Source organism: Callorhinus ursinus, unplaced genomic scaffold, assembly GCF_003265705.2.
Source record: "Callorhinus ursinus isolate GAN/ISIS: 27379988/994484 unplaced genomic scaffold, GSC_fseal_2.0 scaffold10, whole genome shotgun sequence".
NCBI lineage: Eukaryota > Metazoa > Chordata > Mammalia > Carnivora > Otariidae > Callorhinus > Callorhinus ursinus.
This window is the reverse complement of record NW_027397072.1, coordinates 24,065,380-24,081,349: the sequence shown is the minus strand read 5'-3', so window position 1 is coordinate 24,081,349 and position 15,970 is coordinate 24,065,380. Positions and strand designations below refer to the sequence as shown.

Genomic DNA, 15,970 nt, shown 5'->3' with positions numbered 1-15,970 from the left:
ATCTGGTAAGATAAAAGTGATTCTCCCCCCCTTCCCTATCTACTGACCTAACATGGTTTTCAGGAGCTAAACTTGCTGGAGGCTGGAGGTGTTACATAAATGTGCTATAATGAAATGCATTGAAATTGGAGGCCCTGTTCACTCATAATCATAGTAATGTCTTTCTACCTAAGGTTGGACTTCCAGGAACTTCCACCATCTACTAAATAGAAGTACCAAGATATCAATACATCCCCAAATTGTGAGATAAAGGCCTCTTGCAGCTAGCTGGCCCTCAGCCTGAGGCAGAGATATGGGGTCACTCTCACGCCCTCACCCAACACTGAGTATAAAATAAGATTATACATAGAAGGACATGCTGAAGCACTAGGAAAACATGTGTGACAGTGAGAGAGAAGAAAGTGGATTAGTATAAAGTATTTATAGTTGAGGGCCATTTCATGAAAGGACAAATAGCCCTAAACAACTGGTTAAGTCTGGGTGGCACTACCAAGAAAAAGTTAAATTATACTTAGTGGGCTGTATTCCAAAAAGGCAGACATGATGTAACAGCAAGTTCTAGGCCATGGTCCTTGGAGATGTCCCTGATATGTAGTCTGAAAAACCCTGCAGCCCCAGTAGTAGAAATGCAGTTGAGAGACTGACCAGACAGATGATATACAAGGGCTAATCATAGCAAGTGACCTCAAGTGATACCTACATTACAATTTTTCTCAAAGATTCTGGGAAGATGGCAGTGATGGTGGTACCAGCATAGTTGTCCATCTCTCTGAATCTAAAAGCAAACAACCATATATCAAAACTGAAAACCCATGGACATTTACAACAACAATTTTTTTATTAAAAAATACCCCAGATACAAATGGATGCAGACGAAGTGCAACCACCATATGATCTGCCTAATATCAGCATCTGAGCAAGAGAAAGGAGATGAAGGCAACAGGCTGTCTTATAAACCTGAGAGCAGGAGAAAATCGCTGACAGATACTTGCTGAAAATGACTGACAACCAATTTGAGAACCATTGCTCAATCTAGGAGAGGCTTTGTCCAGTCCAGGTATATGTGAGTACAAGGGGCCATGGTAATGTTTGAAAGAGCTAGGGGGACCTGGCCACCAAGCCTCCTTTCCAGGAAAGAGCCCATACCAAGAAGAAGTTTCTAGATTTTACTCAATTCCAACATTGAGTAGGATAGGAATAACAGAGACATAGACAGATAGATGATAGATAGATAGATGATAGATAGATAGATAGATATCCAGATAAATATGAAGGAAAGAAAGAGAGCCAGAAATGTTTGAAGGAAAACCACCATATTTTTCAACACTGTATGAAGAAAAGAATAGAAGGAGCTCTGTGAAGTTAGAAAAGCTCCTGAACTCTAAAAGTCCTAGAAAATTAATTTCATGTAAAAATGCATAGGTATGACTGTATGGTGACTAATATAGCATAATAAAAATAATTAATTAATTAATTAATTTTTAGAAATAGAAAAATAAAAATGCATAGGTATCAAGACCAAATCCTATCCACATTACAATAAGAACTTTAAAAGAGTGTAGAAGACAAAACAACAGCCCCACACACCAGTGAAAGCATACCAGAAAGACCCATCTACAAAAGAAATCAAAATTGTAACCTACTTCCAAATGAGCTGACACTAAAACAGTGAAAAAATAACAAAAGCCAGTGTTACAAAAGATTAAAAATGAAGTGGTAAAACTCAGAAAAGAATTTGAGATAAAAGGAAAAAATAATTTCAGAAATAAAAACTAAATTAGAAGGTATGCAAGAGCAAATACACACAACAGTTAATGCCTTACAAGAAATAGAAGGTGAAAAGAGAAAAAAAATTTTAAATAAAAAAGATGACATCCATCAAGATAGGCAGAGAAGATCCAACATGCAGATAACAAGAGTGCCTGAAGAAGAAAAATTGGAGAAAGGGAACAAAACAAATGCTTAAAGCTGTAAGTCAAGGAAATTTTTCTTATTGAATCTAATTATTAAAAGAGCACACTGTGTTGCTGAGAATACTAACCCAGGTGAGCAATACCAAAGGGTATTCTAGTAAAATTGCTGGAAATTAAAGAAAAAGAAGAAAAGGACTTTGGGCACCTAACCAAAGACAGCAAGTGATTTATTAGAGAATGAAATTTAGATTATCATCAGAGTTTTTGATAGTACTACTTTATACCAGAAAAAAATGGAGTAATATATTTAATATACGCAAGAGAAAAAATATTATCAATATCCAAGAACTCAAAGAATATTATTCCCGTGAGCCCTTCCTAAGGAATCTACTTGAAAATAAGCTTCAGACAACCAAAATGACTAGAGATATTTCAGCATGACTGATAGGAGCATTAAACGTATAGCACTTACAGAAGTGAGACTACCTAAAGGTTAAAGAGGGAAGAGTGTTGTATGTAATGGTGATATGCCCAAACAGAGTAGCTACAGTACAACTTTGGGAAATTATAGGAGAAAGGAGAGCACATACATCAAAAAAAATTTTAACTCATTTCAGTTTTTATTTTTTTATTTTATCTTATTTTATTTTATTTTTTAGAGAGAGAAAGAGAATGCAAGCAGGATCATGGGAGGGGGGCCGAGGCAGAGGGAGAGAGAGAATCTCAAGCAGGCTCCATGCCCAGAGCAGAGCCCAGCAAGGGGCTTGATCTCACAACCCTGAGATCCTGACCTGAACCGAAATCAAGAGTCAGACGCTTAGCCAATTGAGCCACCCAGGGTCCCCTGATCTCAGTTTTTATATCAATAATGGTAAAGTAGCAGTGTTGTAGTTCTGATACTATTTTGTGTATTATGAAGGGTAAAGTAACTGAGTAATTATAGAATATTCTAAACCTATTATCACCTGTGTTCTTGAGAACCAAGATTCTCAGTGTGGAAAAAAGAAATGCCGATGTAATACAGAAGAGATTAAATTTAAAACCTTGTAGTCCTGAATTTGACCTGAAAGTATCATTGTGAGCTCATGAGGTATTTTGTCATATACATATGTATCTACTTCATATGTATGTATGTTTATACTGATACACATACATGTATCTTAGCTCTGTCCTCTAAAGCAGCCTAGAAACAATCACCAGCCCAGTAGCAGTAAGTGTCCATGGCACCTAGATTGTGTACTTACAGGATGTTTTTTCACTAAAAGAAATCAAAACTTTTGAGAAGATGGCTGAGTCCAGGTCTAGGGAAGGAACATTTCATCTTACCAGATAGCAAGGAAACAAAATAACTTAGGAAGCTACCACTGAGCAAAAATGTGACAATATGAACTTCTAAAGGATAATAATTATGATTAATTAAAACTCAAAAATATGTTTAAATTCACAGATTAATAATGATATATAAGAAACTAACTGGTCAACTTCAGAGGATGATAGAAAATTAATCCATTATCATGAAACTATAAATAAGATGAAAGAATTGAGCATTTATCCTGCCTTTCCTGTATGAACTGTACCACTTGGTAACCAAATAGTAGATGAAAGGAAGCATCTTCTTATATATTCCAACTAATAAATAAGTGAAAAAGATATCATTTAAATATCATTATTTTGCAACTCCCAATAAATAAATGTAGCTAAGCATTAAGTTTCAACAGTTGCTAACATTCAAAAAAAACAAAAAACAAAAACAAGAATCACTGATCACATATCTAGAAGGGGATGCTGCTCCATTATTTAAAGATTTGAAACAGATGATAGAAATGTTTTAACCTCACAATGGCTACAATATGTGTATTATTTTTATTTTTCCCTAATAAGGAGAACAATTTATTAATTTTCATCATGTACCCAAAAAAGGGTTACTTTTTTCAATTTATAATAAAGAATGGTGTCATATACATTTATTGATGGTGAATGATTATATTTACTTGGATTTGGGTCATGACTTTATTTAATGGTATCTACAATGGCCACTGAAATGGCTCAATATGCCACAGCTCCCGTGAAGTTCAGCTCAGTCAACAGATACAGATAGAATTCAATTCCATGGATCAGAATCAAAATGGTACCAAAAAATCCACCAGCTCCATTGAGTGCTTTTCTGTGGTACAGCCACATAGGCCTTCAACAGGAGGCAGATCCTTATTATTGTGATTAATAGTAATAGTTGAAAACTTATTTTCCTTGGTATCACGCTTTATTTCTTTGCATTCAATTGAGCAGATGAGATGGCTTAGCAACAATAATAAAACTAGCACAATCACTGTCTAGCCTATTATTTTTAGCATTGTGCGGTATATTACTAATTGATTTGTTTCTTCTTGGAGGGTACTGCAATATACTTAAAATGAAACCCAGTGTTTAATGGGTATTTCCTTACTCAGCTGTCTATAACCAATCAGTATTTTGATGTTTGTGGGTTCTTTGTACAATTTAGATGTGAATGAGTATTAAACTAACTTTCCAGTGTGTGGTATAAATAGAACAAGATAAAGCAGTTCTTTTTTTTTTTTCTTTCCTAAATGAGTTTTAATACAATAGTTTTGGTCTTATTTTTGTTGGTTTTTATTTTTTTCCAAGAGAAAAGAACCAGGCTTCCTCCTTCCCCTACCCCCAATCCAGTCTCCTCCTTGGGGGGAATTTGATCCTCTCATACTTAGGGACCAATGTAGACTCTCACCTAGGGGAATACAAGACCAATGTAGACTCTCATCTAGGGGAATACGAGGACCCTTGTACTCTCGGATTGGCAGCTCAGCCTCAGGCCCACCACATTACTAGTCTGTGACCTTGATCTTCTCACCAAAAACCAAGCTTTTGCCTTGTTTCATGACCCAATCCCTCTCTCTTACATCTCTACTTCCTGGCCTTGTAAACATTCCAGTTACTGGATTTTCCTTTTGATACCTTTGGCTCCCCCTGATGCTAAGCACCTGCTTTCCCTGGCTTATGCCCGTGACCCCTTAAAGCCTACGCTCTGCTATGCTACAATACTATAGGGCCACAGTTCTGGGGCTGAGAGTCCACCCACCGTGCTATCCTGACCAGACTCTCACCTGTCCCTCATGGTGGCCTGCCTCCTCTCTGGGCCTGAGCAATCTTGGTACGGTCTGTCCTGGCTTTACGTGCGCCCAAGGCTTATGGATTCAAAAGAAAAAAAAAAAAAAACCAGACTCTCAGACAAGTTCCATGAGGATTTCCTGGTGAGTCTAGCACCTCTTCAAGTCTTGAGCTGGAACTCAGAAGATCTATGCTTAATTCCTGGCTTGACTGATTATTCACTCTGTATACAACAGGCCAGTCACTTGGCTTCTCTGAACTTGAATTTCCTGATTTTTAAATTTAATACATACATAACATCACAGTGCCTGACTCATATTATGTGCACATTCTATATTGAGAGGCTTTTGCCCCCTTCATGGGAGGAGTTTACTTCTTAGGTGTCTGAGGTTCAGCCCTTCCCGCCCAACACACACACAGAAGGAAGCATAAAACAAGTCAGGAAACAAATGGCTTCTACCCTGGGATCACCTTGACTTCTCCTGCCCCCTGGGACTACTGTCACTAATCCTCCTGCTTCTCAGGTTCTGGACCTGCCTGCTTTGATCTATAAGGTTGTATCCAATACTTTCCACCCCCAGAGACACTTCCGAAAATCAACCTAGTGTTTGCCTACCCCCTTATGGTTCTCACTCTATCAGCCTTAGCTTAGAACGGATCTCATGCCTGGATATCTTGCCTGATGTTCTGCCAGACCTTCCTGCTTCCATGCCTCCTCTGGGGCTTTCCTGGGCCCATGGCAGTTAATACCACCAGGCTCAAAGCAGCAGTAATTTGCAATTACATCCATGAACCCACCTCTCAAGCAAGGATCTGAAAATTATTATGGCCTGCTCCCAATAAGCCTTAACCCAGTGCTCAGCTGAGGGGGGCCAACACTGTGTTAGGCACTTTAGAGGGACACCAGAAATAAAGCAGAATAACAATTGTCCCTGTCCCCTTATACAAACCCACAGTTCTGGTAACCTTATCTCGAAAAACAGATTCTAGCATTAAAGTCCTAGGAAGGACACAGGATCAGGGATTCATGTAGAGACAATCTGAAAAGGCTAGAAATCGTCAGGACAGGAAGCTGGGAAGGGCTTGATCACCACCAAAGGATCTTTGGACATAAACAAAAGAACCCCCAATTTCTAGTTCCTTCTCTAAAGCTAATTTACTTAGAAAAGTCTCCTCCCTTCTTTAGAATGTTCTTTCTCCATTTCAACAATGAAGTAGATGGACTTAGTTCACAAATCTGGTTGATTCTCCTGAGAAAGTTTTTACAAAATGCAAGTATTATCCTCCCTGAATCATCGTCCAACCTAGTATCTTCTAATCAGAATCTCCAGGGCTCTGAAATTCATACTTTTAAAGGTCCTCAGGTGTTTTGGGGACCACTGAATTCAGTGATCTCCAAGGTCCCATCTTGCTGTGACATTCTATGATGTCAGATTCCAGACAGAATGAGCAAAGAGAACCAACAGGATGAAGCTCAAGCAAGACAAGCCCACATACATAAGAAGCAGGACAGCCCTTAGACAATGGGCAATGAACTCAGAAACCCCATTCCCCATTCCCCAAAGGGGTAAAGCTGGTGGGAAACATAAATTGATTCCAAGCAACTCCGAGCAGATTTATGAGGGTCAGGGCCATCTGAGGGAGCAGGCACCATGCCTGGAAAGCTGCTGAAAGTAAGAGAATTCTAGCTGTATAAATCATGATCTGACCTGGGATGGCAATCCCATTCCCATGGAATCCACTCTAGGAAGAATTTTCTCTCTGGACCTTTCCATCAGAAATCACTGAAAATAAAAACAAAATTTTGTGTATAGAAATCACCTGAGACTAATATATGTCCACTGAGTTGGGAAAATACTGATCCCTTTATTGAGAAACAGCCCTAATGTCCCCCCTCTTATGGAATGGGGAACATAAATCTTGAGATTGGGTGTCTCTGCTTCCCACAGTTAGAAATTGAACAGGAGGGGTGCCTGGGTGGCTCAGTCATTAAGCGTCTGCCTTTGGCTCAGGTCGTGATCTCAGGGTCCTGGGATCGAGCCCAATATCAGGCTCCCTACTTAACGGGAAGCCTGCTTCTCCCTCTCCTACTCCCCCTGCTCGTGTTCCCTCTCTTGCTGTGTCTCTCTCTGTCAAATAAATAAATAAAATCTTTAAAAAAAAAAAAAGAAATTGAACAGGAAGTTATACAATTTTAAACTGTATTCGTCATGCATCTCTAATGTCATATGTTCTTCTACGCACTTTGCTTAAGTCATTATTCAGTAGTCTCACTAAGTCCAATCTTGGTTTGTTCAGATTAGGAAACTGAGGCTCAGAGAGATATATGATTTACCCCAGATACCATAGCTGGTCAGGAGCAAAATCCAGGGTAGGAAAAGTTAGTCCATCTGGATCCAAAGGGCTTCTCTTTCTACCTCACCAAATACCCTACCTGGTCAAGAAGTAGAATCCCAGCATCTCTGGGAATGTGTCAGAACATTTAGATCAATGTTAATCGAGACTGAAGTTAGAAGTGGGTCCCACGGAAGGGGAGATGCTCAGGTAGGGTGCCACACCCATACCTTTAGCTCTCTTCCGCAACACATTCTTGAGGAAAAAAGAAAAAAAACACACACACACACACATATATATTCTTTCATTTCCAGGATTGAATTAACTGTATGGATTGTCATGGCTCTGCTTCAGATTGAAAAGGCTGCCCCCAAACCCAGGCTGCTTGCGTTAGGCACATATTGGATCTGAGAATAGGCTTCAAAGAGCTGGAGATCATATGGAGCAAGTGGATTTTTCAGCTCCCTTTCCAGGATTATCTTTTTTTCTCTGTCCCCATTCTCATCCCCAGCTCATTGAGTTTAAATCCCTAGGTGCTGCTGGTGGAGGATCTATATTCACAGAAACTCCCCTGGTCACATTTCCCATTGTCAAGAACAGCACCTGCCCTGGGTGTAAGCAGGAATCATGGACACAACGCGTATTTTTAGAGTTTTGGATTTTACAAAGACCTTTCATATCCCGTACTTCCTTTAATCCTCATGCCAATCCAGCCCCTTTTACAGACCAAGGAGCTCTATCAAGGTCCCACAACCAATAATTGATAAGGCTGCCCCTAAATCCATGTCCTTTTCTATTCACCACTTGGGCACAGTCCACACTTAGGATTTGGGTGCTGGAGAGGATAAAAAGGCAACTGGCCAAGAGAGCTCTGCTAAAATACCCTCAGGATTCGAAAAGTTAGCTCTTTGAAATAACAGGTTACCTCCTTTAGAATACAGAAAGATCATAAAATTAACAATCAACCATTCACACCAAACATGAATGGATTCATCACCTTCTTGCCCTTGAAATGACCTTCAGAAACCAAGTAGAAATCAACATCTTCATTTCAAAAAGGTGAATCCAGCAGAGAAAAGCATTGAATACACAGTGTTGAGTAGCTGTATACATTGGAATCTCAGCTAGGACTTTGGTCTCTGACCTTGGGGTCAGGGCAGTATCACAAAAGCCCACCACACTGGCCAAGTTTTCAGATTATCAAAACTACCCAGTGTGATCTCAATCTGATTGCTTGTAATTAGCAACCCATATTAAGCTTTCATTTCCACATCATTAAATTAGTTGAAAGTCTTCAGAAATTTTTCACTTTAACGTTTTAGTGAGCAAAACTATGTATACCAAATTAATTTTTCCACAATTTTCTATAGGTAGAATTTGACTTAATCACATTAGAGGGAAATAATTTCTTCAATCTTATCATGAGATTTTTATATTTTAAGTAAAAGTAACTTATCAAGAACACATTTTTAAGAAGTTGTTATAGGTTGTAAAAATTTTAGAATTCTGGCCAACATGAAATCTGACAATTCTTCAAGATCCAGCCTGGCTCAAAGATAGAAAGTTTCAAAGGAAATGGCCCAGTGGCGGTGAAGGGATGGGGTGTGCTAAATGATCCTGAGCCACCCCCAGAAGGCCACGTAAGGACATTGGGTGCTCTGGGTGAGGGACTTAGAAAAGGAGAGCATGCACCAGAGACAAATGTGTTGTGTTTCCCCATTTTTTTTACTTTCTCTTGCATAGAGAACCTGAAAGCCACCTTCACTGTGTTGATGAACCTGAGTTGGTTGTAAATAAGGAGGCTGAGCCCTGTTGAGGTCCTGACAGATAGACAAAGCCACTAGCCAGGTGTGCAAGGTTTCCTGCTCCCACCACTATCCTGGGTCCCTGGGCCAACAGGGGCGGAGGGTCATGGAGCTGACTCTATGTCCGGTTTACTCTTTTAAGCTTCTCCAAGCTAAGAAGTTCTTATACGCCTATGTCCAACCTTTGGGAGCAGGTTCAGTGCAGTCACAGTAGCACAGATTGATGTTGTTTGCCCAGCACTGTGCCAGACTCAGTGAGAAACGAGGGGAGGGTCCAGCCACTGCCCATGCTTGTCATACCTGACAGGGGCCTTCTCTCCTTCCTGGTAACTCTCACAGGGCCGTGTTCACCAGACCCTCGGACGGTTTTTTTTTTTTCCTTACCTTACCGTCCTGTGTTGTAGATGTTGTATCCCTTTTGGACTCCTTTAGGAGCCTGTAAGCTTCTTAAGGCCAGATCACTCTGCTCCATCTGTGTCTCTCCCCTCATATCTGACCTGGCACAGAGTAGATCCTCAACAGACGTTTCCAGTTTGAATGGCTGATCGGTGTTTCTTGCCCTGGCCCTGGTGCCATCTTGGAACATGGGTTTGGGGCCGTGGAGTTGACAGCTCGGAGGTAGCCCAGGGAAGCCTCTGGAGGAGGGAGGGCCAGGCCAAGTGAGTGATTGTCTTTCCTCTTGTGCCACAGTTCATTGGCTGTTCACCACGTGCGGGGCCAGTGGGCCTCATGGCCCCACACAGGCGCAGTGTAACAATGCCTACCGGAATACCAACCTGAGCGTGGTGGTGGGGAGCGAGGGCCCCCTGAAAGGCGTCCAGACCTGGAAGGTGCCAGCCACCGACACCTACAGGTGCGTATGGGGGAGGGGGAGGCCAAGGAGTGGATCTGCCCTTCTGAAAATGATGGGGTGCTGCCTGTGGGTGCATGCCCCCCGGGTGCCTGGGCACACCTGGGCTCAGAGGCCACAGACTCTGGTACAGGGGCTGGAGATGGGGAGATTTGGGATAATGGGATATGGCAATAAAGATGTGTCCCTTGTCCTCAAGGAGCCCAGACTATTTGTGGAGATGATATACATGCATGAGCTAGGCTTCAGAATATTCTTTATTATGAATAATTATAATTATAGTGGATTCTTTGAATATTACTTCATGCTGTTCACACAAATCAGCGCACGTAAAATGTTGGGGAAACAAACGTACGATGTACACGAAAGATGATGCCCTTACCCTTGAGCCTTCTTCCCTGGGCCTTCACTGTTCACAAGTAAAGCAGCTGTTCTCGAACTCTTGTCCCACACCCAACCCCGGCTGCACAGTATTCCACCAAAGCAAGGCCAGGTTGGAGGGAGGCCTCACCCCAACGGGCCACTTAGCTAATAAGTGAAGCTGACAGCAAGGCTCAGACCAGTGGTTCTCAACCATCGAAAGACTGGATGGCTGGTTAATGCAGATAACTGGCCCTCCTTCACAGAGCATCTGATTTTGTAGGTCTGGAGAGGGGTCCAAGAATATGAATATTAAGAAAAATTTTAGGCTAAACATTTTTATATGGATGAAGCAAATATGACAAAATACTGACATTTATTGGATCCAGGTTGGGAAGGGAGACATGAGTGGTATTCATCGTGCTGTTGTATTCATTCATTCATTCATTGAGAATGAATTTCCAACAGGTTCCCAGGTGATGCTAATACAGCCCCCGAGAATTACTAAATTAGGTTGAACCCTTGCATGTAGTCCTCCCACAGCTCTGTGGACAAGGCCAGTGCTGCAGTCTTCATTTGACACATGAGGAAATTGAGGGTCAGAGAGTCAGAAGCCTCCCCACAGACAGGCCGGATATCACTTCCAACCCCAGACTTCTGAGTCTGAGGCTCCTTCCACAGCAAACGGCAGGCTGAAACAGGAAGCAGCATAATCATGACATTGTTGGTGCAAATGCCCCCAGAGGCTGAACACAGTGGGACGTGAGCTCTCTTTCCCCTTCCTCAGTCCCCAACCCCCAGCACATCCTCAGCCACCCTGGGAAGGAAAGGAGGGTCTCAAGTTGCCCGGTTTTCTGTGCAGCCCCACCCCTGGGACCTCAGTGTAAATGCATTTCGGGGAGAGCCCTAAGTGCTTTTTAAATGACATTCTGGGCAGGAATGCAGTAACAAGGTTTGGCTGCAATCAGATTAGCTGCTCTAGGTCCCACACATCCCCAATAAATTGTCAAAGACACCCAGTCACCCCTGCACCTGCCACACTGAGCAAGCCAGGTCTCTGCTCCCTGCCTGGCTGAGGTTTCCTGGGTCAGCCACCATCCCAGAGAGATGGAGATGAATGTTTGCTGAGGTCTCATCAAGTATTTCTCCCCCTTTTAGCAGTGAGGCAGATGTCATTACTATGATTATTGAAATTCCCTTGTTTCCATAGGGGGAAACTGGAGTCAGCAGCTTAGCAACAGATCGAAGGCCACATAACCAGTAAACCCAGGGCCCTCTGGCTCAAAGTCTGTGTGTTCTTTCCACTAATGCCCACATCTGGACTCTGAGAGGCATGCAGGGGGCAAGAGGAACAAGAAAGGGAAGGAGACCTAGCAGTCATCCACCACCCACCTCCAGGAAGCCTCTGGAAATGAAAGCCTGGGAGGGGAGGCCCCACCACCTGCAGGGATACTGGCCAGCCCAGCCCTGCATGCAGATCCCCATGTATAAGAGGCAATGTGAAGAAGAGGGCAGAAGAGCTGGGGGGCAGAGAGACCTCAACAGTAAACGCCCAACAAGACCCACTGTCCCATCCCATCCAGGGCAACTCCCAAGCCAGACTGAAAGTCCCTTACTGCCCTTCCCACGAAGATCCACAAATAGGAGGCACCACGTATGGGATTACTCTTGGGCTGCATTCCCCCTGAGACAGTGTGAATCAGACCCACTTCCAAACTCAGGCAGGTCATTTAATCCCTTGAGGCTATTTCCCCATCTGTAAAAGGCAGAGGTTGGGAGATGCTAACATCTGCCCAGTGGCTTGCGAAGGTGACGTACAAGTGCCTCGCACATGGCCTGTGCGCACTGGCTGTTCCCTGGCCCATGGGCAGAGAAATCAGTGGGAGCCGTGAGAGCGTCAGGCAGGAGGCAGTGGCCAGAAGCATTTCCAGGAACAGACTGATCCCACAGGGGGTACTTCCTGACTTCGCCATTTCCAAGGACTTTTTACCGACTTCTTACGACATGGGCCCCATGTTTCAAAAGATTTCGCCTGGCAGACAAACTGTACTTAAAAAATACTAATTAATCACAGCCACATCTAAGTCTAGCCAGGTTTCTGATCTGCGTGAATCGCCACATATTACCACACTTCCCTGATAGAACCCCAACCCAAATCGGAGAACCTTTTCTCTTTCTCTCTGGAATATTGCGACGAGCCCCCAGAATTGCCTGGTGAACACTCACTGGAAACATGGACAAGGAGCCATCTTGCTGTTGAAGCAGGACACTTCAACATGTCTAGATTGGCAAAGGGGAAGATTTTGATCCGTAGGACTTTTTAAAACTGGCCTGAGAGAGCACTGTATCAAAAAGGGAGGAGTTAAAACTGAAAAACGTTGGGTTTTTGTTGTTGTTTTTGAAACCTTGGGGTTTTTTAACCCTTTAAGGGCTGTAACAGATATTTCTGACCTTGACCCTGGAGGAGGCTCAGGGCTTGGACAGTAATGCATATTGATCATATAATTTAGTATCAGAGAAACAGACCATTTAATGATTTGCTTTTTAGACCACATCAAAACGTCCCCAAGTCAAACTATCCATGTTGACAAGTCAGGTGCCCTCTTTCTGGAAGACATTTTCTCCATGTTAACTAATTCTTGTTTAGTAAGTGCAGCTCATCTAGTGAGAAGGACGTGGGACACATCACGTTTTCTCAAGAGGTGAGAAAAAGGAGAGAAAGGGTGGGAGCATTTCTTATGCTCTCCCCCTGTTCCTGGAAGAGTGTGAGTGCTCACTAGTGCTGTCTGCCTGCGACCTGAGGCCTGGAACCGTTATTGTTCCTTGTTCCCACTGACTTCTTTACTGCTGAGAAGGTGAAGGAAAGAGAGCCTACTGTATGCCAAGGGGGGGCCTGCCTCGGGGATGCACACAGATAAAAGTGTGCCCTTATCTTGTGAGTTATCCTGGGCCCCATCCCCCACTCTCTACTCCTTTGCCCACCACCACGAAGGAAGAAACCCAGAAAGGGAGAGGAAGAAGAGGCTGGGGGGCAGGAAACAGCAGGCTTGAGAGGGAGGGAGATTCAGAGACAACATCTAAATCCCCATCACCGCCCCCCCCCCGCAACCCCCTGCTTTCCTGCCTTGGGCTTCTCCTTCCCCTAGATTTGCCACTTCCTCTGTCAAAACAGTGATGCTCTCACTCCCTCCAAGTACATATGTCCCGGTGTCCAGACCTGCTCCCCTCCTGCTTCCCAAATCTCTGTGGAGTGCATTCAGCACATATTAGGTCACTGTGCCTGACACTAGGTATGTAAAGGTGCACAAGGTCCACGCTCTGCCTAGGAGGAACCCCAGCCAATGGGGTTGTTGGACATAGAAAGAAAGCATTTATGAGTGATGTAGAAAGTACTTCAGGGGAGGTTTGCATCAGGCACTGCTGCCAGAGGCCAGGGAAGGGCCTGAGTTCATGAATGGCTTCCACAGGGAGACAGAGCTCGAGTTCAGTCTTGAAGGTGATAGAGTTGTCCACAAAGAAGAGGGGAGGAAGGAGCCCCTGGGGCTGGAGCCTCACATCCCGAATGCTGTTAGCTCCCCCTGGCGCCGGCTTGGGGAGAAGCGAGCCTGGAGGCGGGGACAGCGATGGAAGGGTGGCCGGAGTGGAGCCCTACAGGGCTTAAGCCAGCGGCAGGGAGATGCACACGGAGGGGCCCGGTGGGGCCAAGAGGTGTTTGGGAGGTGGGATCCGCATGATTGCAGGACTGCGGGTGGAGGCAGAACCCAGGTGACAGCCAGAGCTTGGGGCTGAGGAGGCAGGACGGTGAGTGACAGCTACCGTCTCAAGGAGCTTGACTGAGAAGGACAGGCAAGGATTAGGGCAACAGCCAGAGTGACGCCTTATCAGGCGTCAGGGAGATTTCTGGAGCACTGATCGGAGTGACGATGTCTAGAGTGTGCCATGGGGGTGGTGGCCGAAGTAGGGCACCAAAAGGGCATGGATGCTGGGGCGAGTGGGGGGCTCCGGCTCACCGTGGAGCAGAGGCCGACTGCTGGGGACATCCTGTGACTCGGTGCCCGCTCGGTAGACGGTCGGCGGTCCCTCTCACTCTTCCTGCCTTCCTTCCCACTGCCTGCCTTCCTGCTTCTCTAGGGCTCAGCATCCCTCCTCGCCCTCGGTCCTCTCCCACCCCACCACCACACACACAGATCATTTATAAAAACATTTGTCAAGCACAGCCCACAGCTCCTGATGGCAGTTCTCTGATGGTTCACTTGTTCCCCAGACGTAATGTACAGGAGGTCCCAGATCCCAGCTGGAGCCAGCAAATCCTGCCAGCTAACCGGGGCCACCGCAGTTCCTGATGGTCTCCATCACTGACACTCATTTCCTCACCCGGCTCCAGGGACCGGTGTGTGCGGCTGAATGACACCGTCATCAACCCAATCCACCCACAGCCGTGCAGCTCCTGCTGCGGGCTGATCGCTGACTAGGCGTTGCAGGACTTGCAGAGAGGACTGAGACGCTGGAGCCTCTCGCCATCTTTGCAAAGCCTCTCGCCATCTTTTCTCTGCAGAGCAGAAAAGTTAAATTAACAGTCCACGATGCCAATAAAGTTCTAGACAATTGCAGAAAGGAGTCACGGGCATGATCAACTGCCAGAGTAATTGTGCAGATCACCATCACCACGAGGAGCACAGAGCAGGGAAAGTCAGAGGCAGGGAGATGGCGCAACGATTGACGGGCTGCAGGCAGAATGGTGTTTGGGTCCAAATTCTGCCAGTGACATCATGTGACCTTGAAAGTGTGCTTTCCCTTCTCCCCAGTGGCCCTAGAGGGAGGGGTTGTAGAGAGAAGTTGCTGAGATCCCTTCCGGAGCTGATTTTTCCAGGTGCATAGGGCTGCGCTTGTCAGGAAGGTTGGAGGACGAAGAGAACCATGAGCCTTGCTCGCCGGAGCAATCCAGAACAGAACTGGGGCTGCCAGAAGCACGTGCCTCCTCCACTCGCCCTTAACAGCCAACCCCCAGCGGGGTCTCCTGATGGCTCAAATGACCCAGCTGGGTAATGCAACTATACATCTAAACACAAATTTCCCATGGACCGAGCGCTTACACCCTCCCACATCTCCTGTGCCCTCACAATAACCCTGAGCGCTAGGATGGGCATGGCAGATCTTACACCCTGATTTCGCAGAGGAGAAAACCAAGACACAAAGGAGAGGAGGGGCTCACCCAAGGTCCCACTGGGAAGTAGAGGCAGAGCCCAGAGTCAGGTACAGGAGAGGAATGAGGTGCTTCGCGTATCTCCGAGTGGGGTTGGCTCATTCCTGTCGGCCCCCCTCCGGTGTCCCCGTGGAGGCGTGACACTGACGGGCCACTGTGCCCCACACTAGCGCACTCACATCTCAGGATCTGGCAGGCAGCCACTTTGATTTGCTGCTAATTCTTTATTTTATTTTATTTTATTTTATTTTTGGAAAACTGGTATTTTTTTATTATGTTGTGTTAATCACCATACATCATTAGGTTTTGAGGTAGTGTACCATGATTCATTGTTTGCGTATAACACCCAGCACTCCATTCAGTACGTGCCCTCTTTTTTTTT

At 44.8% G+C, this 15,970-nt stretch overlaps 1 protein-coding gene across 1 annotated transcript in view; it reads left to right on the top strand.

The window, feature by feature from the left end:
• ALK (ALK receptor tyrosine kinase) overlaps positions 1–15,970 on the top strand; it is a 678,620-nt gene that overhangs the window by 606,376 nt on the left and 56,274 nt on the right. The window contains exon 12 of the mRNA XM_025867990.2: positions 9,866–10,028. Within this exon, the coding sequence (XP_025723775.1) occupies positions 9,866–10,028 (163 nt within the window). The remainder of the gene's footprint in view (positions 1–9,865; positions 10,029–15,970) is intronic.